Here is a 25,684-nt window from a genome sequence, read left to right as displayed (position 1 = left end):
ATATGACTATCAGTAGCTTAACCTGTAAAACACAATTCTTCCTCTTACTATCGCTGCGCCTACAAAATTAAATGAAATAGCTACACTAGAATGGCAAGACTGACCCCAGCATGAGAGTAGGAATTAAGAAGTATGTTTGCTGGGTGTATGGAATCTTGTGTTATATAATGCATCTGTGAAACTGTACAGTATTGCATTTCTTATGCGAGACGTATGCTTGCCTGTACTCCTTGATATCCATCAAGCATGTTTCCATGCAAATTGTAAGTCAGTCTACCTTTTGTCCCATTCGGTATGTTCCGTTGGACCCATTGTATGCAATGAGTGTGACCCATTGTATATACGTACCATTGGCACATTCCCATTGGACCCACTGAGTGCAGTTGGTCTCACCTATTGGCTGCAATGGGTTAAGTGTCAAAAAACACCATTGGTTCCAGTTGGAAAATTAAATGGTTACAGTTGAAAATATTCAATTGGTCTTTTTTGACTGAGCTCGTATAATGCAGGCCCTGAAAGCATTAATTCAGGTTGAATAAGTACTAGTAAAACCCCTTAATTTGTAAAGTCACTCGGACCAGCAAATTTCTTTACTATATCTGCTTATCAGAGCTGCTGAGCCTAGTGGTAAAGAGTTTAAAAACTTTGCTTTTTGCTTTTGCGTTTCTATAGGTATATTTTAATTCATGGGAAGTACGTCGGCGCGGCCAGACGCACTTAAAATTTTTGTCAAAAATGTATTTACTAATACAGTGAAAAAATTACAGTTGTCTGCAGAAGACGAACTGGGACTTGAGTTTTCATTAAATGTAACCATGAGCTGTTTGCTGTAGCAAGTTCTATGCTCAATTCAGTTCAATTGGCTAGCCATTTGGTCTGTACATCAGATGTCAGTTTATTTTCAAGGTGAAGTTAGCAAGCAGGAGATATATATGGCTTGTTTCTCTTCAGTCTTATATTTTAAATAATATTTTCCACGTGCTGTACTGGAAGCTTCACTTTCAGAAGACTGCAAATATAAATAAAGGAATTGCAGTACTCAAAAGCAGTAGATTACTGCTTCATGTCTCCTTATCCATAAAATGAATGAATGAATGAATGAATGAATGAATGAATGAATGAATGAATGAATGAATGAATGAATGAATGAATGAATGAATGAATGAATGAATGAATGAACATTATATATTTTACACTTGACCACAGCAGCTTGCAGTTGGTAATGTTCACGCCATAAACATTTCCACCTGTCTCTCCTCCCCCTCCCCCCCTTTTCGCCCGTGACGGCAAGTGTAAGGCACCACTGTGCCTATAGCTGACACAACAGTGAGTGCTGCTGAGCACTTTCAACTAGTTTTGAATTTCAACCACCTTGCACCATCTGTCCCTTCGACGGACCCTCGACACCACACGTACCTTAAATTCTGCTCGGAGAATGGTTGTGACTCAGCGACCGCAGACGAAAAAGCCACCACTCTGTAGCTTGAAAGTGAGTGACCCAGTGCAAAAGCAACATAAACAATAAAATGGCATACAAGGGAGCTTGCAAACAAAGCTAACGAATTACACGGCAATATGTATATATATATATATATATATATATAATGGAATAATAATGTTGGTGTACATCAACCATACTCACGACAAAATGCAACTTCAGTGCCCTCGGAGATGGGGAAAAGAAATCATTTACCCTGGAAGTATATTTATTTACCAATTAAATGAGGCAATGAGAACTACTTTAGTGCCTGCAGTGTCTTGCATAATTTATTCTTAAGGGTGGCAGAACCAATTTATCATGCAGTGCATCGGGTGAAGATATATTTCTCTTTTGGTTTTAATTTAGCGAGGGACACAAGAAAAGCAGCTGCTGTGGGAGAAGAGAACCTCAGATAATATACTAGTTGGTATTTAGAGAGGACATTAATGCAAATAATCTTATATTTAAGAAAACAAATCTGCAGTTATGAGCTGTATAACTGTCCCCGACAATTAATCTAATTACTTTCTTTTGAAGCATTAGTAACTTATTAATGTTAGTGCTTGATGTAGTGGCCCAGACCAAATGACAATAGTTAAGATAAGATTCAAATATTGTGTTGTAGATTATCAACTTTAGATTTGGAGAAAATTCTGAGACATCTGCAAAGGACACCAACAGACTGTGGCACTCTTTTTGCAATATATGTAATCTGTTCTGTTCCTTCTGTATGTGCATCAAAAATGACGCCCAGCGATTTAAAGCTGTAGATAATTTCTATTCTGTTATTAATTTTTAAGGTAAATAAAATGGGCATTGATAAAGTTGCTTTAAAGTTTAAAAGTCAAAAGAGATGTCTTACTATTCACAATTTTAACAAGTCCATTTGATCTTAACCGTGACTGAAGAACAATGTTTCCTCTTTTTAATAGGTTACTTATATATGGACGAATCAGTAAGAAAAAGCTTTTATCATCAGCATACAGAACATATAAAACGCTGCAAAACTACACATGCTGCACCTTCACTTCTTGCCACCGCTGCCTCATGCTTTCTGCTGCACAGTGCTGGGAATGTTCGCCCGTTTCTTCCCCTTAACTATTTCTTGGTACACTTTTACTCTCCTTTACTCTCTGAACGGACCGCGCCGCTTCCATGTTTGTAGACAGCTTTTTCCTTTTTTATCCTACGCGCTGCGTGCTTTCCCTCACGGCTCCAAGGTCTTTGTAAAGTAGGCTTCTTCTAAATACTGCTAAGTCTGGTGGTAAAGCCACTTAAAAAAACAGGGTGTTATTTTTGTCTTGAAATACATATATATATATATATATATATATATATATATATATATATATATATCTTTTCCCCGTGATTTTAGGTAGTACGCGGGCGTCGATTTCATATCTTGGGAGTCGTCGCCGCGGCCAGGCCCACTTTACTATAACCGATTTTTACCAAAATTATCTTTACATAAAGGGGGGAAAAAGTACAGCTGTCTATGGAAGATGGACTGGGACTTCAGTTTCACTTTACTATATCCGAGTTTATTACAACGGGGTTCTACTGTAGTTATATGCTGCATCAAGTGGTGAACAAAGCTCATTGTTTCTAAATGCATCCATGAGTTACCAATTAATACTATCGATATTATCATATACATTCTGTCAGAATCAGTAAAACTGTATGCTGCAGAACATGCATGGTACAGCTAGTGAAGTGAAACTGCAGTTCCATTTTGCCGCCTATAGATAACTTCAGTTTTTTTTTTTTTTTCATTTGATGTGCGTATGTCTATATACAATCCACATGGTAAGTATAAGTATTTAAATAGCGCTCCAACCTGATGGCTCAGTGATTGGGTGCTCGACTGCTCTATTGAAGAATATGGGATCGATTCACGGCTGTGGAGACTGCTTGGAGGTGCCCATGTGCTATGCGATGTCAGTGCACAAGTGGTAAAAATTTATGAAGCCCTCCACTACAGCATGTCGCATAGCTTGAGCCGCTCTAGGATGTTAAAGCTCATCCCAGACGAAAAAAAACACTCATTTCCTGCTGGATTATGGAACCGTGTACCGAAATTATCCAACTGGAAAACTGCGATTTCCGGCTGGGAAAAAGCAATTCCAGCTAGACTGACATCTATTTCCTGCTAGATTATGGAACCAGAAATCATGCATGCCCAGCTGGAATTTTGAGATTTCCAGCTGGAAAATTTACACCTCCAGTCAAGCCTCTATCTGGAATATCATTTTTTTCCAGCTGGAAAATATGGCCGTCCAGCTAGAAATTCAGCTGGAAATGTGCTTTTCCAGCTGAAATGGGTACGTTTAAACAAAGTCTACTAGGTGTCTATTTTCATGGGGGATAACGACCTAGACCTAGTTACTAAGGGCAATTTTAGTACACTCAAATTAATGTGCTTGATATGTGCGCCATCTTAAATGTGTGTCAAATTCAACTGCCTATGAAAACAGCTTGTATTAAATATATGACGGTACAATGGAGATGTTTTAAATATTAAATATCTCAGTTTCTCTTAGGCATGCAAATGTTCAACACAGCATGCCTCTCCAGGGCATGTAAGTTTCAAGTTACATATCATTAGCATAATCGCATTCACTATACAGCTAGGACAAAGGCATCTATAGTTTTTCTCCAACTAACCCTCTCCAGTGTAAACTGCTTTATCAATACAAGATATATCTACTTCACCAGCCCACCTGGCTATCTGGGTCACCTTGTTACATATATCTTTTCCTGGAATTCATTCCTTTACAACTAACTGTTGGATATCTTGCCTTTGAGCTCCTGCTGGTTCACTAATCCACTAGGCTCTCTTCCTACCTTTGCTGCTGTCTTAGGTTCAATTTCAAGCCTTTTTGAAGTTTCTATCTCATCAATGGTCACAAGCAAGGTATCATATAGGTATCATATACTCTTGGAGGCATATCGATTACCAGCTGCTAGCCCTGATTTCAGTGGGAATATACTTGCCAGATGCACTACACTAGCATTACAATAAAGGTGCAATTCACAATAGCCCACATTATTATTTTAGATACATGAAAAGATTATCACTTAAAGTCAGGGGGGTGTCATTGTGTCTGAGAACCCTCATCAGTTTTTACGAGAGGTCTGAGACCCCCCGCACTTGAATATATCCGGTGTCCAGCACTGCACGAATATGAAGCAGGTGCATCCGTTTGGCAAAGGCCTTTATATTGCCTCATCGTTGTCGTCAGCCAAAGTATCACACTTTTGCGGCAGCTCTGATCGGTTGAGACAGGATGACGTCATGGAGGTCTCCACCAATCGCAGAGCACCACCACAGTATGCGCGAATGCGTGGCTTATATGGCCATATGGCAATCAATGACTGTTTACTAATCAATTAATGGCTAACTGCAAATAAATGACTTATTATTTATTTCATTACTAATTACACATTAATGCCTAATTCATTCATAATTACTAATTAATGCCACACACCTGGTAAAATCAACCACACAACAGTAAATGTAGAACAACTGCAAAGATACAAGGAGCACGATCTTGTCACTGCGCTGCCATGCAGAATGCACTGAATAAATGCACTTGCAGAATGTGAAAGAGTAGTCACTTGCTTTACTTGTAGCAGCACTCATCGCTACATGCGCAACAGTCGCGTAGCAGAATGCAGCACTCAGGCTTTCGCCTTTCATCACTTTAGTCGCCAAAGTGTCCTCAAATTTTATTCTTTTCAGTGGCAATCAGAGAATGCTTATGATTGTTAGAAAATTTTGCAGCAAGTTTTTGTAAGAATTATTAGTTAATTTTAGTCAGAATTAGAATTTTCTAAAACCTGTGATGAAGAAAACTAAAGTTAGTCCTTTACACAGAGGCTGGAACTAATTAAGGTATTTTCACATGCCATCTCTTCGGTTTTGCCGGTTCGCACTGTGTTTTGGTACTAGCTGAGCAAATTGTCAATATGCTCATGCAATATTATTCAGATGATGTACTTGTCACCAGACAAACCAAACAATATTTTTTGCTAATTTTCATTGCGTTCACTTGAAGTGTAAAAATTATAGCATATATATTGCTTACTTAGTTGATTTTACATTTAATGTGCAATTAAGATTGTACTTTCTATATAAAGTGCTTTAAAGAAATATTGCATATGTTACAAGTGCTGACACTTTGTTGTTTCACTATAAGCTGCTTTACATCACAGATCATCGATCATGCTGGCAGAGTGCAGGGATCACTTTTTCAGGTGCATGTCATAAAATGATCACAAAAACCTCCTTAATATATATATATATATATATAATTTCTCCCATTTAAATAGAAACATGTGCAAAAGCCGCCAGCCCTTTCTCTCACCCTCTTAGTTCCTCCTCAACAATTGCGCTCAAATTTCTAGAGTCTCTCTGATAGAGCCAGACTTTAAGCACTGAAAGTAAGTCATTCATTTCAAAATTACTTTTACTAAAATGACTCACTGCTGTTTCTATACTTCATACTATGTACTCCCGGTACGATGCCAAGAAAACAGTAATGACATGCAGCAAGCCTGTCCCACAGTGATGGATAAGCAAAAAAAGACAGAATTGAGTAGAACTACATGTTCAAGGCCTCAGACCTGCCCTGTGTCTCCGGATCACAACCATTCTCTAAGCAGAAGGTTACATGTAAGGCGTTGAGGGTCCATCGAAGTGACAGATGGTGCAAAATGGAAGAAGGTCAAAACTAGTTGAAAGTGTGCAGTAGCACTCACTGTTGCATACTGGCTATAGGCACAGTGGCGCCTGGTTACACTTGCCATCACGGGCAAACAAGGGGTTTGGGGGAAGAGACAGGCGGAAATGTTCACGGCGTGTTTGACCACGATTGTTTTTGTTGCCATTGTCTTATATTTTTAATAGCCTGTTCTGTAGGAAAAGGGGAGGGAATAGTCTTACTGGATAGAATTTGGCAGGAAGATGAAAGAATGTGCTCTAGTGTTTGGAGAGGTTTTGTTCACAAGCTTTACTTAGTTTATATACAGATGAAATCCAGACAGTAATTAATGAGAAGGAATTTGCTCTGTGGAAGTAATTGTAATGTTATTACTTTTTGGGAGCAGTATTTAGCAATTTCATTATATTTTTAAGGCTTAGCAAGTAATTGGTAATGTAATTTAATTGCTTTTGAACAGTAACTTTGCCAAGTGTGCTGCCAATTTACCCCAGGATAAAAGACACCCAAGTGTCCATTAGGAATGAAATAGATTAAGACATGCCAGCTAGATTTGTGAATGTAATCAGGTAGCTCAAATGGTTTCTCTACTTCTGATTGGCACTTACTTCGGAACATTCAATTGGAAGGCCCTGTTGAACATTCAATAAAAAAATGTTACAACTTAAACTGCTGTGTAGTTTGCATAATTTATATAACCACATAAGTTGTGATTAAACGAAGGAACTCTGACTCCTGAAGATCTGCCACTGAATGCAAGAGGAGGGTCCAATGTGCGAGGCTAAGCCCCAACAAAGAAAAGATCGTGTCAACTCTTCGGGCATATATAGTGTTCCTATGGTCTATGTGTCATATGAATGCATGCTTGCCTGTCGCCCGCTTGAAGCTGCCATTTCAGGTCAGTGCCAGCAAAATAAGCATCAAAACTGGAGGCCTTAGCTGAACTGCCTAATTGGAATGTTCAATTTATTCAAACTGGTGCTTCGAGTCTGTGCCGAAAGCATATTTAGAAATTTTGCAACTGCAAACCTCAATTGAAAATCATTTTTTTTCTTGACTGGGCCAGTGTCTCGATGAAAAACATACCATACTGCCCATATCGCAACTTTCACATAATAACAAGTCAAAAGACGATGCCACTGCACTGACTTGAACAAATCTCTGAAAGATGGAAACTATAGAAGTATGGGCGGGGAGGCTCCACGAAAACTGCTGAGTTAATTCAGATACAGGGCACACTCAGTACAAATAAACCTTCCAAAAACAGGAGTTTGCATTATATGTACCGTTTTTTCTGACTTACAGATTGATCAGCCACACTGCTGAGCCATAATGCAAACCCAGTTCGCGGTCATACATATATAGTTTCATATAAGTACCAAAGGCAACCAAAGCAACCTCGAATATTCACCAGCTGTTGCTGCCTGCAGTTTCTTTCTGACAAGCGATATTAACCGGCCATACAGCCTGTATTTCCTGTCTCTATCAGATACATTAAACACTGAATTATTAATTGCGAACGCGTAGCCTAGCTGACCGCAAAAAGGAATTCGGAGGTAAATAAATGCAGTGCCATAACGTACAGCCTTAGAGCTATGGAACAGAACACTGCACCAACTGCGTATTTGAAGGCGGAATACCTTCGGCAGAACAACGAGATAAGCAGCCCACGGGGAGCATAATTCCCTTGCGCCGAATGAAGCGCACAATGCACAGCCGAACCCGAAGCTAGAAATTGCCCTACACGAGAAAAACTTCGTCTGCAACTGTACGTCACAATCAAGCGCGTCCAAACTCCGTGCTTGATTGTAGCAACCAAGCGCGGATTTCTCAAATCCTCCTTGCTAATCCAGAGATTAGCAAGGAGATTAGCAAGGACTATTTGATACATGAGTACGCGAAACGCTTCGACTGAAATAGGCATGGAAATAAGCCATGAGACCAGTGCGCGACCAACGCTATGACCAACGCGCCAACGCCATGCCAACGCCGCCGATACACATAAGTTAAAATTATTAAGAAAATGAACAATAACTTATTTTAAGCCAGAATTTTAAGTTATAAATTAGTATTATAAAGGTTTCACTTGCTGTTGCGCACATTTTTTCTTTTGCTTAGTTTATGATGACGTAGGGTGACGTATTTTGTGCGTGGCAGCAGCGTTTTACTGCTGCCACGGTGCGTGTCACCAGTCTCCGCCCAAAACCAAACCTCAATGTCACCATCACTGTGGTCACCATCCTCGTTTTTTTTTTTTTCTTTAAATTTTTAAAAAATTGTTGGCTTATTCCTTATGAAACACAGATGATTGTTCTTTCTACTACAGTGTTCTAGAAGGTATAGTGTTCTTAGAAGGGTACTTTCTACCACGCACCGTCCTTGCCGTCCTCGTGACCGAGTTGACCAAAGACTAGCGGAATGATTAGAAAGACACCGCTAATTATTTTATTATGTGGTCCCGACCCATTCCTTCTAGCTACAGCCAGCTGCGGGTTCCCGAAGGGCAGGTGGACAAGAGACGGACCTTGGTCGACATATGACGGATATGATCACCATCGGCATCGCCTTGAAAACTCGCTCTTTCAAGGTGGAGCGGTTTCTTCGCAAGAGCCAAATCGCGCAATCTACGGAACTGCAGCACGAGCTGCAGTGCATCCTTCCTTCCATCTGACAAGGCAAGGCGAGAAGTAGCAGCAGCTCAGCGACGGCCAGGGTGTAGCCACGGTGCTTGTTTCCTAGGCCGTGATGGCTGGGATGCTTCCAGAGACGGACAGCGAGGACGAGTTACCGGCGGGCTGGGAGGAGCGCACCACGAGCGACGGCGCCGTCTACTATGCGGACCATCTCGGCCAGCGCACCCAGTGGACGCACCCGCGCACCGGCCGCCGCAAGCGCGTCTCGCCGCAGCTACCCTTTGGCTGGGAGCGAGGCGGCGACGGCACCTTCGTGGAGCGAGCCTCGGGGCGTCGCAGCCGTACCGACCCGCGGCTCGCATTCCCCGTCGAGGAGGGAGCGCCCCGGCAGCGGTTCGATGCCAGCTCTACGGCCGCTCAGGTCGGTCTGCAGGCACATTGCTGTCCTTCCCGAATGAAAAATGTGTTGGAAAATATTGTCAAATGTGGCCATCAGATTTAACCGGAACGTTTGCGAGTGTAGATGCATCTTCCCATCAGGTCCTGCACGGGTGCAACTTGGACGGCCAGACGGCTGTGGTCACTGGGGCGAGTTCTGGCATTGGCCTGGAGACTGCACTCGCCCTGGCCGCTCATGGTTGTGAAGTAGTTATCGCTTGTCGCTCAGCTGACAGCGTGGCCAAGACAATAGCTCGAGCACAGGCTGAACGGCCGGGTGTCAAGCTGACCTTCCTGTCCCTGGACTTGGCTTCCCTGCGGTCGGTTCGCGAGTTTGCCGCAGCCTTTGTGCAGCAGCACCAGCACCTGGACATCCTGATCCTCAATGCTGGAGTGTTTGCCATTCCCCACTCGCTCACCGAGGATGGCTTTGAGCGCACCTTCCAGGTTCGTCTCATGAGTGGCCAGGGGTCACCATGTGTTCGGGCTTTTCTGGAATGCATCCAGTGCCTTGTCTGCAAAAGTTTGCCACACACAGCTGATCTCACCAGCCTTGTTCTTGGCACTTTACAAGTTTATGTTGTTACTGATGTGGGATGAAGAATGAATTGTTTTGGTCACAAGTTCTGGGGGCAAACACTTGGCTCTTGGTTCTTGGAGCTGGCTCTGCATAGTTAAGTAGAAAACATAATTGGACATTTTAGAGTTTTTCAAAATTCAGCAAGTAGTGTTATGTCTCGGAAATATCTTAGAAAGACGCAGGACTGGTGCGTCCTGTTCCGTGCCTAATACTGCCTTGTCTCTTCATGTGATTTGCTTATTTGTGCAACCCTTGTCATTGACATCAAAGTACAGTGTCAAGGAGCCCATTCATATGCACAGTGTGGTTGATGAAGAAACGCTACAAAACGTTTTTGGTAATTATGGAATAGAAACAACACAGGAAAGACCGGACAGAGGCAGGTGATAACGCAGGGCGGAACTTCGACTGTTATTCATGTCCCATCCACTGGCCTGCATACTATTCTTTCCTAAGTTGCATTTCTCTAGCTTGTGACAGTGCTAACACAAGATGAGGGAGGGAGGGTGCACGACTTTTTCCCTTCTCTCCTTCGTCTCGTGTTAGCACTGTTTTTAGCCACAAGATCACCCACCAACCAACCCAACTTTCCACCCTCTTGAAGCACTTTTTTAGCTTGTTTATTCAGTAATGTACCTAATTTTGTGTATCCTAATGTAAAGAATGCTGGGCAAGCATGGTAACTTTTGTGTCTTAGTTTGGAAAGATGGCGGAACTGCCAGTAGCAGGCGCGAGCTGCGAGACAGCAATCATTACCTGAAGAGCACTTTAGACTACTGCACCAGTTCTATAGACAAGCGTCATGTTTGTAAACAAAGGTGGCGCTGCGATCAACAGTGACATGGGGTGTAGGCAAAAAGGCAGCGTGCCTACACAGTGCCAAGCGATGCTGCCTTCGAAACTAGTTTGTGCGTGCGAATATTCTGAAGCCAAATTGTTTTATCCTGATCGATAAAAAAAGTTTCACGTCTGTTTCATCGTGTAGATGCTTCAAGGTCATTCACAGGTTGATATATATATAACAAAGCAAAGCGGAAAAAACGACAGAGGACGACGCAAGGACAGGACATGCGCTACTATCAACAAATGTTTGTTGCAGTTTCGGAGCATATATAAATATATATATATATATATATATATATATATATATATATATATACACACACACACACACACACACATACACACACACTTCGGTATCACAAGGGAAAGAAGGTACGACAAGCACACGTGCCGCCTAAGCTAAGAAATCCAGCTCCGTTTTTGATAGAGCCACCGATAGTTTGCTAATGCATTCATCGCCTGACTGTGCTTTCTGTGATGCTTCCACAATCTCCCTAGTCAGGCCGGTGCGGTGGCGATAGAAAGCAATTGTTTGGCCGAACAAAGGATAGCACGGTGTCTCACGGTCACACATTTTACAATCGCTTCACAGGTTGCTTGTTTGGAGGCGGCGGATTACCCAAATCATGTGATGGTTTTCATTGTGGAGGCATGAATCACAAATGGGAATCTGAGGCTACCCTCAATGACGAGCAGACAGCAGAAAATAGGAGAAGAGAAAGATGAGATGCAGAGAAGATAGCTGTCATCCCGTACATGCATGGTTTCTCGCACAATCTGAAGAAGGTGGGGCAGCGATCCGGAGTAAAGGTTTTGTTTTCCATGCCAAAGAAGCTTATGAGCCTTTGTAGGTCAAGTTGTCCCACATGTACGCAAAACCCAGCGTGCAATATCAAACACAGGGATCCCTTAGTACCTCGCCAGAAGGATGTTATGTACAAAATCCCGCTTTCGTGTGGTAGACACTACATCGGCCAAACTGGAAGATGTCTGAACGTCCAACTGCAAGAACACTCTAAAAAGGTCGGCAACATTGCCATAGATAGACAGTTAGCTGCGCATTGTAAAACGTGGGACCGTGAGCAATTGTTCGGCCAAGCAATTGCTTTGTATCGCCACCGTACCGGCCTGACTAGGAAGATTGTGGAAGTGTTGTAAATATCACGGTCATGGGATGAATGCGTTAGCAAACCGTCAGTGGATCTATCAAAAACAGGGCTGGATTTCTTAGCTTAGGCGGCCTTTGTACTTGTCGTACCGTCTTTCCCTTGTGATACTGAAGTGTATATGTATATGTGTGCTCGGGAACCGCAATAAACATTTGTTGATAGTAGCGCATGTCCTGTCCTTGCCTCGTCCTCTGTCGTTTTTGCGCTTTGCTTTGTTGACAATGAACCTACACGCCCAAACATTTTCTTTTCTAATATATACATGAAGTCTTAAAAGCTTCTTTTTGTTCTTTTTTTTGTTCTCTTCACTCTATAGGAAAGGTGCATGAGTGCAAAGGTAACATTCTCCATGATCGCTTGGAGCGAAATATAAGTGATATGCTGATCTTTTTTTAATATACTTGGAACATTTTTATTCAGATGTGCGTCATCTTATACTGCTTATTTTGCACCCATCATAGCCGAAGCCACTTTCAGACATTAAACTTTATATACCATATACCAAACTTAAATATCCTGCTCGATCAGAGCTAGGTTGTACGTGGATATTTAATTCTTTCGTCAGGTTCCTAATGACCTCCAAAAGAAAATTTAATAATCTGAGAAATAACGCTGCATGACTTTGCAGGATTCTAATGATGTTTACTTGCTTTCTAGGGCTGGTGATGAAGTGTTGTCCGTTTAAACTCGCGAAAGTGAAAGCAGAAAAAAACTACTTTACAAGACCGGGCCTGTTACGGCAATATAGTGCTGGAGTGACCAATCAAAGTAACTGCGCAGTTACCTTCGCAGCAGCTTTTGTGTCCTTTTCTGTATGAGCATATACGCGGGCAGTACTGCAGGTGAATGGGATGTCACAGCACGGCTTTCCTGCCTTCGATTAAGATCATACGCACACAGAATATCGGGTCAAAACTTCTTATGACTTCATAGTACTTTATAAAACAAAATGTGTACAAGCTGCAAGCGTTTGCTATTGCGTTCTTCGTTGTGCGGCCGAAAAGCAACTGCGAAAATTAAAGTTGCAAACTAAATGACCAAGTCTCAATGCAGAAGTGCAACGTACGATCTGTCGCCGAAGGGTCTACTCAACGCCACTGCCGTTTGTTCTCATCTTTATCCAACCGCAAGAAACATGTGAAAACAGGCGCGATTTCTTTTTTGTGCCTCGTGGCGCAACCAACCATACAGCTCGCAGGTATATTAAGAATTATACTCGAAAACACAGCAAGTGGCACGCATTCAATGCAGACTGCTCGGTCTTTTGCCTACACCCTGAAAGTCACTGTTGTCGCCAGCGCCGCCTCATCTCCACTGACGTCACGGGCTGACGCTTGTCTGTATCGATGTAATTTGCCTTTTGTTCTTTTAATGACCCTGACCAAGATAGGGACAATGGCCCTAACTTGGTCATTGTGTCATGTAACATGTTGCAAATCAACCACCATATGCAGTTTATACTTTCTATATCGAATGCGGTTGGCCATGAAGTGGTTGAATTATAACTTGCAGGGCCTGTTTGGATGGCAGGCATTAGGCTTCACCTCCCTACACAAGTGTCTGGCGGGGTAAACATCTGTGCCAAGGTTGACACTTTTATCTTGCGCTATAGTGTTTCTGTCTTTCACTCACCAACAGTGCAGGGCCAGTAATGGAAGGTGCAGTGACAGGAGGAATTACTACTAATTACTAGCCCTGCAGTCAGCATACCTTCATACCTCTTGACCAGTTGACAGGGCAGTCCCAGCATGGATGGTTGTAACCTTGCAATACCATCCTGTGGTCATCATGTCTGCTGTCATGGAGGGGGTGAAAGTGTCAGTGGCCTCTGCGCTGATGTACTATATTTTACACTACATGGCTGTACTGTGGAGAAGCTGCCCTAACTGGCTCTTGGCTTGCCACCATTGTGTGCTGGCAGTGCTGTGCAGGCAAGCCAACCTAGCTGGCACTTGTTCTTTTGTGTGTGTGTGTGCATGTGTGTGTGCGTGCTTGGTCTTCGGAATCATCATTACTGCCTTTAATTACTGTGGAATCATCATTACTAGACTAGGAAAAGGTCTATTTCTTTCGTTCCAAGTTGTCTTCCCTTCATAGCATGACTTTCTTGGGATGATGAGTCCGGTTCATATGCAAGCGATTGAGCGAACTCAGTGGCAAGTGCTAGTGACATAGCGAAAAATTTACGTGCTGGAACTGCGTCGCTCGAGCCGCTGCAATGGCTGAAAATAGGTTTTTGCGTCGCCGCGACACAAATCGCTAGTGCTTTTTCTTGAATGTGAAACATGCTTTAGACCCCATAAAACTAAACCAGAAGCATCATAATTTGCCTATCATGGTGGCATCATAGCTCTCAGTCAAGTTAATAACAAAAAAAGAGAAAGGTTCCTAGACGTAGACGCACCCTTAGAAAAATGGGTCATCTAGTTCATAAGACAATGAGGTCAACAAATAGAAAACGAGTTGTATGCCATTCGTGATGAACGTTTAGTTGTGTGTGTGAACTTTACAGAGACACAGACTGAAAATGCAGGGCATGCCACATGTCCTTTGTCTTTCTTCCACATCTTTATTAGTTTATGCCCACAAATACATCATAATCCATACCACTCAATTGTCCATGTGCAAAGAGGATATGGCAGTTCAGTTAGTACACATATTCTGATTTTGAGCAAAGGTATCATGAGCGAGCGTGTGTATTATGGCATCATGAAAGAATGCTGATAGGGGTATGCCGTTGTTTGTATACCTGTCAGTTGCCAGTATGTTTCAGCACACATCTACTAATGTTTTTGCCAATATGCTCGAAATGCATTTTCTGAAACAGCGGATATTGTAGTTGTGCATGGTGTACTGGTCACGTTCCAGTGTACAAAGAGCCTGATTTATATTTATTTCATTAGCATAGGCAAACAAGCCAATATGAGGGTACTTATACCATGAAATAGCAGCTAGCCATTGCATGAGTTGGGGTATGTACAGGATAGTTGGCTCTTAGTGGGAACATGCGAGCAGGTGGTCGCTCTTTTCGGAGCGTCGTTGCATCCAGTTCAGTGTGCACTGAAGCGAAGTGGCAGGCCATGCGAAGCACCATATCCAGGTACCTCTGTGCCTGCACTGTTTTCTTTGGCTGCATTGGATGCAGTGGCCCTGTGAAGACCGTCTGCATGCATGTGCATAATCAGAGCGGAAGACCCTGTCAGCTTAATGGCTAGCAGACAACTAGCATGGTCCGTAACCCTCCAGCTTTGATCAATCTTGCTACTGGCAGAATGTTCATCTTACATGCCTAGGTCGTGGTCTCCTATGCTTCAGTAACTGGCATGGATACCAGTACACAGCGTGCCAAAAGACTTATCAGCACTTATGCCAAGCCAGCGAAGACTATTTGAAAGACTTTAGTTGAGGGTACATGCTATACTGGAGAATGCCAGGCAGTGCAGTTGCTCTTGATGGCAGTCAGTATTTCTCTTTAATAATACAAATGTAAGGGCACAGAAGCACAAACAGAACATTGGAGTTTTGTTTGTGCCAGTGACACTGCATTATAATGCTGAGTCACACAGATTGCAAATAGGTAGTCCTGTGGGTGGGCTCCAATGAAGTGCTACCTAGAGCTGACCTGTACAGCTCTCTCTCTGTACACCTCAAAGAAAGCAGGGGCCATTTTGGAGCTGCATGTTGCCATGGGCATATTAATGCTGCCCTGTGCGCCTGAGTAGGGGAACTGGCAGGGGAAAATACCTTGTATTCAACAACCGTAATTTGTTCGTTCTGGGACCAATTTATTTTCTTTTCTAGAAGTGATTCCCCTTGTCATTAGTCACTGGCGAATTTTACTGTGAGTGACTGTTGAGATAGACATCAATCATACAGGACGAAAAGGAGGCGCAGGCATCAGCGTGTGCTGATTTGCTTTCGGGGTCAGTCAAGGAGGCTGCATTTTTTGACAGTATCTTTGCTGAAGGCGAAAAATGGTGCTTTCTCATCAAAGGAAGAAGCAGAGTCCAATAGTGGCCCATGCATCTTTCTCAGGGATCGAGAAAGATGCAGTGCCAGAAGTCAGAAAAAAAGAAAATTGCTTTTTTTAATGCCAGAGGTGGCAACTTCTTCCCACTCAGTGAATAAAGAATTTTATATCTGTGCTGAAACACATGCACCGCGATGCCCTCTCCCTGACCGATGGGAATGTGGCCAGTGTAGCCTTGTGTGAAAATGCCAGGTCGTGCATTGCCCTGTGCAAAACAAGCATTCTCTCAGTGTACTTTATAACTGTGCTTCTGCATCCTTCATACTCTTGTGACCTCTCGCTGTGCATTTTTTTTTCTGTTTCCAAATGTGTAAAGAGCTCTAAAAGGATACTAGTTGGATGCCATGCTGGTCGTTCAGAGCACCACAGCAAAATAACTGGCAGCCCTGTCGAAGGAAGCTTTTCGGAACTGCTTCCAGAGGCTCAAGGCGTGTTGGAAGCTTTGTATCAATTCCAAGGGCGACTGCTTCAAAAAGATTGTGCCTCTTTTTGTTTCCTTTTATGAACTCAGCCTTGGAACTTTATGCACAAAGGCTTTATGCTATCCCAAACATCCCAGTCAACTGCAGTCAGCAAACAGAAGATGTGCAATCTTTTTCGCCAAGAAACAAACTGTGCATAACTTCTTTCCAGTGGGACAACTGTGTTCAGTTTTCATACTTTGCTTGTGCCTTTTGATTGCAGGTGAACCACTTAGGCCACTTCTATCTCACCATGCTCTTGGAGCCACTGTTGGTTGCATCAGCACCTGCACGAGTCGTCGTGCTCGCGTCTGAGAGTCATCGTTTCAGCTTCCTGTCTGCTGCCAATTTTTCTGAGGAGCGTCTCTCCAACCTGACTGGGCGCGGCCATTACCCCATGCTGGTCTACAACGACACTAAGCTCTGCAACATGCTCTTTGCGGCCGAACTGGACCGGCAGTGGGGTCCGCGTGGTGTGCGTGCGTATGCCGTGCATCCCGGCAACATGGTGTTCAGTGGCCTGCCTCGTGAAAGCTGGCTCTACTGGACACTATTCCTACTTGCACGGCCCTTCACAAAGTCACTGGCACAAGCTGCTGCTACCACTGTGCTCTGTGCCACAGCTCCCGACCTGGCCGACGCAGGGGGTGGCTATTTCAACAACTGCTGCCAGTGCAAGCCATCTTTGGCCGCCCAGGATGAAGTGCTGGCGGGGCTTCTCTGGAAGACGAGCCAGGCCATGGTCAGCCGAGCACTGCTTCGGCTGGGCAGTGAGCATGGCGTGCGGTGATGTTAGCGGAGACTCTAAGCACTGCCCGAGGCTGCCGGATGAAAGAGCGCTCCTAACCTTGCTTTGGCTCTCCATCGGGAGTGAACCTCCTCTTGGCATGAGCAAAGTGCTGCTACAGCCTTTTGCTTGAGCCAGCCAGCCACTGTTGCTGTGGTAAAAGAAGTCAAGTCGCCATGTTTCAACGTTCCAGTTGGGACTTGTTAAATAAACCATCTGGCTGTGTTTTGTGACCATGTTTTTCATTCAGTGGGTGCAGGGATTGTGGTGTTCTAAATGTAAACTTGATTTTAAAGTGTAATAACCAGAAGCTATACAAAAATGCATAAATTTTTGGATTACTTTGCTAATCATTTGTTTTTATAATGCGAAGTGTTGTGGTTAAAGTACACCACTGAGGTACTCCATTCTCCTGGAAGTTTCTTGGCACCGAGGAGACATGCTTGAAAAGAATGGTGTGAGAGAGTCATTTAAAACCTTGAGCATTTTCCCATGGGTGCCTAAATCTGCCGGATCCCACAGGATCCCGCACCTCCATGTTGTGTGCTTTCACCATATTCGAGAAAACTGAAGGGCAATGCTGGTTGTGCAGTGTGAAATCATTCCAGGACAGCGCTGGCAAGGTGCACTAGATGGTTTGTTGTACAGCAAGCTATTTTGCAACCACATTCTTTTGAAGCCACAAATCTAATCCAACTTCGGGGATTCCCCTAAATATTCTACCAACAAGTTCCCACTTCAAGTTATTGATAAATTCACTCACGCCCTTCCATCCGATCTGCTGACCATACTGTTTAGCTCAGTTGATAGAGCGACTGCCCCGGAAAGGCGGTGGTTTCTGGTTCGGTCCCCAGACCAGGACGAATTTTTCTTTAACTATGAAGTTCTTCAGAAAGCTATATAGCTTTCCTTTGTGGCCATATGGCTGTGCTTGTGTGGGTGTCGTAATTACTTGCCTTATTACAAATTGATGAATGTCAACAAGTTCATGGGATCTTAGAAAAAAGGTTATGGCTAGCAGCTTATTGGTATTGCTGAAGAGGAAAGTATACAACAGTTGCATCTTACCTGTACTCGCCTATGGGGCTGAAACATGGAGGCTAATGAAGAGTCTTCTATTTAAGTTGACAACGCAGAGGTCTATGGAACGAAAAATGGTAGGGGTAACATTAAGACATAGGAAACGCGCAGAGTGGGTCAGAAATAACTCATTACTGACATTCTAGCAGAAATCGAAGAAATGGACAGGACATATAATGCGAAGAGAGAATAACCGATGGTTGCTTAGTTTAACAAACTGGATTCCAAGGGAAGGAAAGCGTAGCAGGGGCCGGTAGAAAATTAGGTGGGTGGATGAGGTTAAGAAGTTTGCAGGGGTCAAGTGGATGCAGCTAACACAGGAACAGGTTAATTGGAATATGGGAGAGGCCTTTGCCCTGCAGTGGGTATAGTCAGGCTGCTGCTGATGATGATAGTCTAAAAGCATTTTGAAAGATTTTTCTAGACAACTGGTGAGAGCTAGTGGTCTGTAGCATTTCAGGTTTCAGAAATTGTAGACTAGCAGTTCTTTTCCAAATCTGCGGCATGTTTGCACTAACCAAATTTTGCTAAATAATTTCAAAGGGGCCTTTACAGGAGGTTCAGGTAGAGGGAAAGCATTCCATAATACATTTTATCAGGGCCAGGTGCAGTCCATTTGCCAAAAGCTAGAACTTTCTTTACTTCTTGCTGTGTAAATAAACTATTGTATGGGTCTTTTGTCCTACCGCTTGTTTGTTTATTTATTTATTTGTTTATTTATACATACTGCAGGCCTCATTGCGGCCCATGCAGGAGGTTGTGTTGTTGTGTTATAGAGGTGTTCAAAATAAAAGTAGGGGAGATAGAACGCAACCATAGTTGCATACTAAAGTGCGTCATTGAGTAATGTTAAACAATGAAGCGACGAGATGTATAGTCCTCCAAATAGGCTTACATAGTTCACAATGTGAAAGATGCGTGAGTTCATAGCGTGAAAAATGCCTGAGTTTGACAGGCAGTGTGAAATTATAGCTTGTCAAGAAGTCCAATGTCTTTTAAATATGCAAATAGAAAGTCCATTGCTTGTCTCTGTTGCCTAAGGCAGGCTAAGGAAGCATAAAGGGTCCCAGAAAGGGGGGTCTGAGGTTGGTTAGATAATGCTTGCGTTATGTAGGCATTCTCCCGCAAGCATTTTTAATCAAGCTTGCGTAGAACAAAAAATAGCGGCTATTAAAAATGACCCCCTGCCCTTGTCCTCTCAACTCTTGCATGGGAGCGAGCGAAAAAAAATAACATTACAGGCGGCGTAGAGTTATTACTTTGTATCAACTCTATGACAGGCCACGGCCGGTCTCGAGGGAGAGAGCGCTTCGCGAGCTCTCCCCCGAGACCGGCCGTGGACAGGCGGGGACTAGGCTCCGCCCACAGACATACGTCACCCATCGGATCGGTTTGTTTACTTCCGGTTTGCGTGCTCTGTCGTTCGCTCGCTGTCCCGTCAGCCGGTCGTCTTTTTGGTCTCGTTCCCGCTGCTTTTTGGAAATGGACCCCGAGCTCAAGGAACGACTTCTGCGAATGAGCGCCGAGTTGGGCTTCGAGCCTTATAAATATACGCCGTTTAAAGATCCTGCGCAGAAAGATGCTCAGTGGTAAGTAGCCTTTTGGTTTATAATAGCATAGGAATAAAAACGGAACAAAAATTTAGTGGTGATAGTAGCAAATTGCCGTTTACCACCGAGCTTAGGTCGGCGGGAATGAGACGCGGAGATGGTAACGAATCACGTTTAAAAAGTGCTACGTGTCGCACAGCGCGATATGTCTAGCCAGAGTCTAGCTTAGGTGCTTGATTCCTCGCAACTTTATCGGAACCGGTCGAGGCGGGAAAATTTTCCAAGACGGTTCCGATAAAGTTGCAGAACACTGTATGTAGCAAACGGCAGTGCATAACTAATTGAAAGTGCGTTTTTGTTAGCATTTATTCAGCTGTCGCGCATTGTACTTACTTCATTGACATTAAATCAAAATTTTGTGCCAGGAGGATATGAGCAAACAGCACTGGTTGCCTGCCGTGTGTGTATGAACAAGATATACTGCAGGTGTCAAGTCATTTTTTATTGCGTAAGATACAGACCAGGATTCCCCCCCCCCCCCCCCCTTTTTTTTTTTTAACTATCTCCATTTCCATCAGTGTCGTCATACTTGGTGCATAAGGTTTCATCGAGTTCGCTCTCCCACTAAGTTGTGATGTAATCACGGGCAACTAGCTGACAGCTCGAAATTTGATGGCTAAGCAGGCACTGTGATAGTTGCATAGTCCTGGGCCATGCTGGCTGCTGATGCACATATTTTGGGCAGGATCTGCTCTGACCGCACTGGGTCACGTGCACCATATTTATTCCTTTTGAAACCTTAATGTTCCTGGGCATTGAAAGGGCAAACTAACCTCCTCACATCCCTCCCATCCTTTATTGCTTAAGGTGAGTAGTGCACAATAGGTTTCTCTTGGCGCCTACACCAGGGTCTTGCCTAAAATCTGCATAGTCAAGGCAGCCACGAGTTAACTGTCTTTGAGCCGTGTCGAAGCTGGGAGTGCGGTCCAGAGCTGCACTGGAGGATTGCTATTGAAACCGAAATCCTGCCGAGACTGCCGGCTGGATGTAATCCAGGTGTCGAGTTAAATACTGTCCATCCTCTAGTGGCACATCCATGAAACAAGTTCGTTGCGCGGTGACGACAGCAGGCAGCTAGTGAGACCTGGATGGAAGTTCCTTGTGAGCACCTGGTCTCCAGGTTGGCCCAAAAAACTTGGGTTTTGGCCCTTAGCCACATCTGGTGTTCTGTTTAATTGGTTCTGTAGCACCTTAATGCCGAGGTCTGGGTGGAGCAGGTCCAATTCCATCTCCAGCATCTGCCCCAACTACAGCTCTGAAGGGCAGCAACTTGTGACATCATGAGGTCATGTGACTTGTAGGTCAAGAGCATGCAGGAAATTTGAGTGCGAATATTACGAAGGCCAGTTTACGAAGGCCAATGAACTTTATTTAAGCTGGGTGCATGTGCACACATTGTTGACGTTGATGCCGTTGCCGCGTTCTAACATGCACGCGGGCTGGTCGAGAGCCTGAATTAGGGTGCATGTATGTAGGAGGCGTTGGTGATAAGACATATGTAACATGCCCTTTTTTGGCTAGGACTGTGCAGCACAGTTCTTGCATAAGCATGTAGTCTTCAGCGATATCTTGCTGGAGGAACGATTCACCTTCCCTAGCGTGTTGTGACAACTTAATGGGACACGTTGGTATGGCACTGCTAGTGATGCAGATTACTGGAGGGAACGGAGTAGCAGACCTCAGGTGTTGTGCAACTTCACTGCCAAAAGCCTGGCATAATATGGAACCAGTTTCTCCTGAAACGTCCTTCATCCCTGGACTTGATCACATACTTGATCCTATTTGTTGTTTCGACGAACATAGACTTGTTGACCTTAAGCCAGGGAAGAGTGGCTTCGTATGTTCGTCTCCATGATGGTGTTGCTGACAGAGCTCTCAACTGGCGACCATTTTTTCAACGGCTTTGTCGATTGTAGGCCAGTATGAAGTTGCATGTGCTTTGTTTTTCATTGCAATAATGCCTTGGTGTGCTGTGTGGATGTAGGAATGACAAGGAGTCTTCCACAATACAGAAGACCAGATGGAGCTCGTCTTGGCAATGAGCATATAATCTAGAATATGCATCAACACTCTGATACCTTGGCCACCCATTCTGAACATACTGGGCAACTTTCTGAAGAAGGGTTTTTTTCAGTTGCGACACGAAGCTCTTGCAGCTTTGTAGTTGAAGCAGTGATCAAACTCGCCACTCTTCCAAATCTGATGTGTCAGCGTGGAGAGGTGTGTGTGGGGCATGCGAAAGGGTGTCTGTGATAGTAAGGTGCTTGCCTGGCACATGCACAAGATGAATGTTGTACCTCTGAAGGCGCAGAAGTAGACGTTGCAGTCGTGGAGTGATTGCATCAAAGTTTTTCTTGTAGAGACCAATCAATGGTTTGTAGTCAGTGTGCTCAGTCGCGGGTCGGCCATATGTATAAAATTGAAAGTGTTCACAAGCAAACACTATTGCAAGAAGTTGTCTGTGCATAGTTTCTTTGTGCTGATGTAAGTGATGCAGAGGCATATGCAACTGGTTGTTGGTTTTGTAGCAGCACTACACCTAGTCCGTATGCACTAGCATCAGCAGAGACGATGACTGGCTCTCTTGAGTTGAAGTACTTGAGGACAGGTGGCTCTTTGATAACTCTGTTGAGGTTGGTCAAAACTTCTGCCTATGTTTGCGTCCCAATACCATGCTGCAGCATTCTTCAGAAGGGCTCTGAGCTGTGCGGTTTTCTTATATGCCGAAGGAACAAACTTTGCTAAAAATTTGACACATGCCTAGAAACCTGAGCAGCTTTTCTTTGGTAGTTGTTGCCTTCATAGAAGCAATAGCCTGGAGTTTAGCTGGATCTGGCTTCAAGCCATTTGGTGTTAGGTGTCCCAGGTGGGCAATGCTTGGAACAGTAACCTTTGTCTTTGATGCATTCAGCTTCAAGTTACACTGTCATGCTACCTCTAGCACTTCCTAAAGCCTTACATTGTCTTCTTCAATGTTCCTGGACGCAATAAGTATATATGTCATCAAAGTAGGGTCACACATTCTCAATTCCTGAGAGGATATGCTCGCTGAAATAACTCGGGCGCACTCTGCAAATTCGAAGAAACCTGTACCATCCCCAAGGTGTCATGAATGTACACAGCTTAAGAGCTGTGCTCATCGAGGGTTAGCTGCCAGAAGGCTGACTTAGCGTCAAGTTCTGTAAACACAATGCATTTGCTCAGGTTAGCAAGCAGCTCATCCTGCGTTGGTATGTGGTAGTGCTCGCATTAGATTGCATCATTTAACTGCCTGGGGTGTAAACACAATCGCAAGATTCTATCCTTTTTCATGACAATGACGAGTGGAAGCACTCAATCTGTTGTTTCTGGTATTTTTTTATGACGCCTTTTGTTTCCATGTTATCAAATTCATGCTTTACCTTGTCTTGGATGGCAAGGGGAATCTGCTGGGGTGATGCTGACTACACCTGGTAGTTGACCAATGCCCCCCCCCCCCCCCCCCCAAAAAAAAAAAAAAACAACAACAACAACAGAGTATTAGTCTAAAAGTGGGCTGTGTGCTGCACAGTGGTGAGCCTTTCTTGTCAAGAGCATCCGGCTTGCTACTGCTTAAATGCACACCACTCAGACGAGCGATCAGCTGTAAGTCTTGGCATGCAGATGCCCCTAGTACTGAAAAACTTCTTTGCCGGTGACATGGCATGTCAGAGTATGGACCTTGCCTTTCACAAGTGATTTCGTTTTGCACTCACTGAGTATTAGCAGTTCTATGCCATCATAAGTTGAGACCTTCGCATTGGAAGAGGTGAGCTTTAGTTGCTTCTGGCATCTCTTGAGCGTACTCCGAGGAATGAGGTTTTTTATCATCTCCTGTGTCGAGCTTGAAAACAACATCCAACCCATTGATGTTGACTGCTTCTGTCCATTGTGCTGCTGCATGAAGTCTGTGCACAGTCAACATGCTAAGGCACACTGGATGAATGTTCAAAGAGGAATCTGGTTGGATATCCAATGACGACACTGCATTTCTTGAGGCACGCATACGCACTTTCTGATGACATACAGCAGCAAAGTGACCAAACTTGCCACAAGAGTAGCAGCAGCTACCATATGCTAGGCAGTTCCTTCATGGATGATTCATGGCACATCTTGAGCATATGCGATGAGAAGGCTGTGCAGAGTTTCCAGATTGTTGCTGCATGCGATGCGAGATGGTACAATGCGGATGTGCATGTTGTCTCGTGTTGTGAGCATAGTTGCGCGATAAACGATCCATAGTAGCCTCTCCCTGCCTATCTTGTACATCACACACATGCTGTTTTGAGATTTCAGCAGCTTTGCAGGCTGAAATTATTTTCTCCACCGTCAGTTCGGGCTCTGAAAAGTCGTTCCTGTAGGGCATCGTCCCTGATCCCTGCAATGATATGGTCCCCAATCATGCGGCTCTCTTGCTGTCCGAAGTCGTACTTGCGTGCCTGTAGTTTCAACATGGTGACGAATTCGTAGATGGTTTGACCTGGCTGCCACACCATTTCTTGTACAGCATACATAAGTTATGAAATTGCTTTATGACAACCTTCACGGAATCTTCTTTTTTTTTTTTTTTTTTTTTTATGCAAGCTTGCCATAAGGCATATCACAAAAACCCGTGTAAATTATTTTGGCTGGGCGTCCGGAAGCGTTTGCTGGATACGTCGTGTTGACGGTCCCAAGACATGGAGAAGTGCTTTTCTTGCGGCTTCATACTTAGCTGAATATTCTATGACTGTTTTGTTGATCAAAAAGCCTTCATGCCATTCTTCTCATTCAGTTGCTGGGTTGTCGCCAGGCGTGAACAGCAGTGGCAGTTGTAAAAAGGGACTTGCCATGGCAGTCACAGGTGTTGTAGTGCTAATGGCTGCTGCTCTTGTTACTTCTGGCCCTCTTATGACGGCATGTTATGCCTTGGGATTATAAAAATGAACTTTATTTAAGCTGGGTACATGTGCGCACGTTGTTGGCGTTGATGTCGTTGCCGCGTTCTGACGCACACATGGGCTGGTCGAGAGTTTACATGTATGTAGGGGGCGTTGGTGATCAGACACGTAAAACGGGCACCAGTTATGACACTCTTTGACGGTCATGGCTAGTCATGCTGATTGGTTGCTATGTCACAAACCTCTCAGAGTGTTCGTGATGAACTTTTGGCAATTTTTATCAGGTGGCACTTGCTGGTAGGCATTTTGTTCACTCCTTACTCTCTGTCAGCCTCTCAAAAAGTTCTCCTGCTCTGGGAATTGCATACGGCTTGACTATTGCCATGTAACAGTTCCGAAAGTCAGATTCGCTTTTTCCAACAGCAGAGTTTTCATGGTTACATCGTCGATGCCGCTCGCAATCTACTCGCACAACATACGCTCTTAAAAGGTTGCAAAATTGCATTCATCAGCCAATTTCTTCAGTGACGCAGTGTAGTTGCTTAGGGTCTTCCGTGGCTGTGGTGACTCAGTGGTTATGGCACACAGCTGCTGATCTGCTGTCACATCCTCTCCCTTCTTTTAGAGGTCGAGCCTAATCACAGGCTTGACTCTGCGGCCTGCATGTGTCACAGTAGTATCGGCAGGTATAGATGCCGACATTTGCTGTGACATTGCGCCTTGCTGATGTGAACAGTCCTGCTGTGGAGTTTCTCGAGGGTCAAGGGTCGAGTTTTGTAAGGGTTGAAAAGTAGAGATTGATGGTAGGGCAGGCAGTGGAATAGGTGGCGAAGTAGGCTTGGAAAACCGAGAGTGTCGGATATCAATGAGTTGTTCCTTCGTTGGCCGATCATAATGGCTAGTCATGTGGTTCAGAGTTAGCGTCGTATTCTTTCTGAAACTTTGTTTGTAGGA

General features: G+C 44.1%; 2 protein-coding genes across 4 annotated transcripts in view; both read left to right on the top strand.

Moving 5' to 3' along the window:
• Positions 1 to 17,375, top strand: part of Wwox (WW domain-containing oxidoreductase) — a 29,666-nt gene extending 12,291 nt beyond the window's left edge. For 2 of the 3 annotated variants that reach the window (XM_084595694.1, XM_084595695.1), the window contains exons 2-4: positions 8,678 to 9,255; positions 9,375 to 9,719; positions 16,579 to 17,375. In XM_084595694.1, coding sequence (XP_084451820.1) covers positions 8,947 to 9,255; positions 9,375 to 9,719; positions 16,579 to 17,145 — 1,221 coding nt within the window. In that variant the 5' untranslated portion in view covers positions 8,678 to 8,946 and the 3' untranslated portion in view covers positions 17,146 to 17,375. Of the gene's footprint in view, positions 1 to 8,521; positions 8,539 to 8,677; positions 9,256 to 9,374; positions 9,720 to 16,578 lie in introns of those variants that run through there. The other variant, XM_084595696.1, reaches the window with a different exon arrangement.
• Positions 17,376 to 19,657: 2,282 nt separating this feature from the next.
• Positions 19,658 to 25,684, top strand: part of LOC146201226 (uncharacterized) — a 53,787-nt gene continuing 47,760 nt past the window's right edge. The window contains exon 1 of the mRNA XM_084595691.1: positions 19,658 to 19,811. The gene's annotated coding sequence lies outside the window, so the exon portion shown is untranslated. The remainder of the gene's footprint in view (positions 19,812 to 25,684) is intronic.

This window comes from Amblyomma maculatum, chromosome 2 (genome assembly GCF_055883805.1).
Source record: "Amblyomma maculatum isolate TAMU_Amacu chromosome 2, ASM5588380v1, whole genome shotgun sequence".
NCBI lineage: Eukaryota > Metazoa > Arthropoda > Arachnida > Ixodida > Ixodidae > Amblyomma > Amblyomma maculatum.
This window is presented reverse-complemented; position numbering and strand designations above follow the sequence as displayed.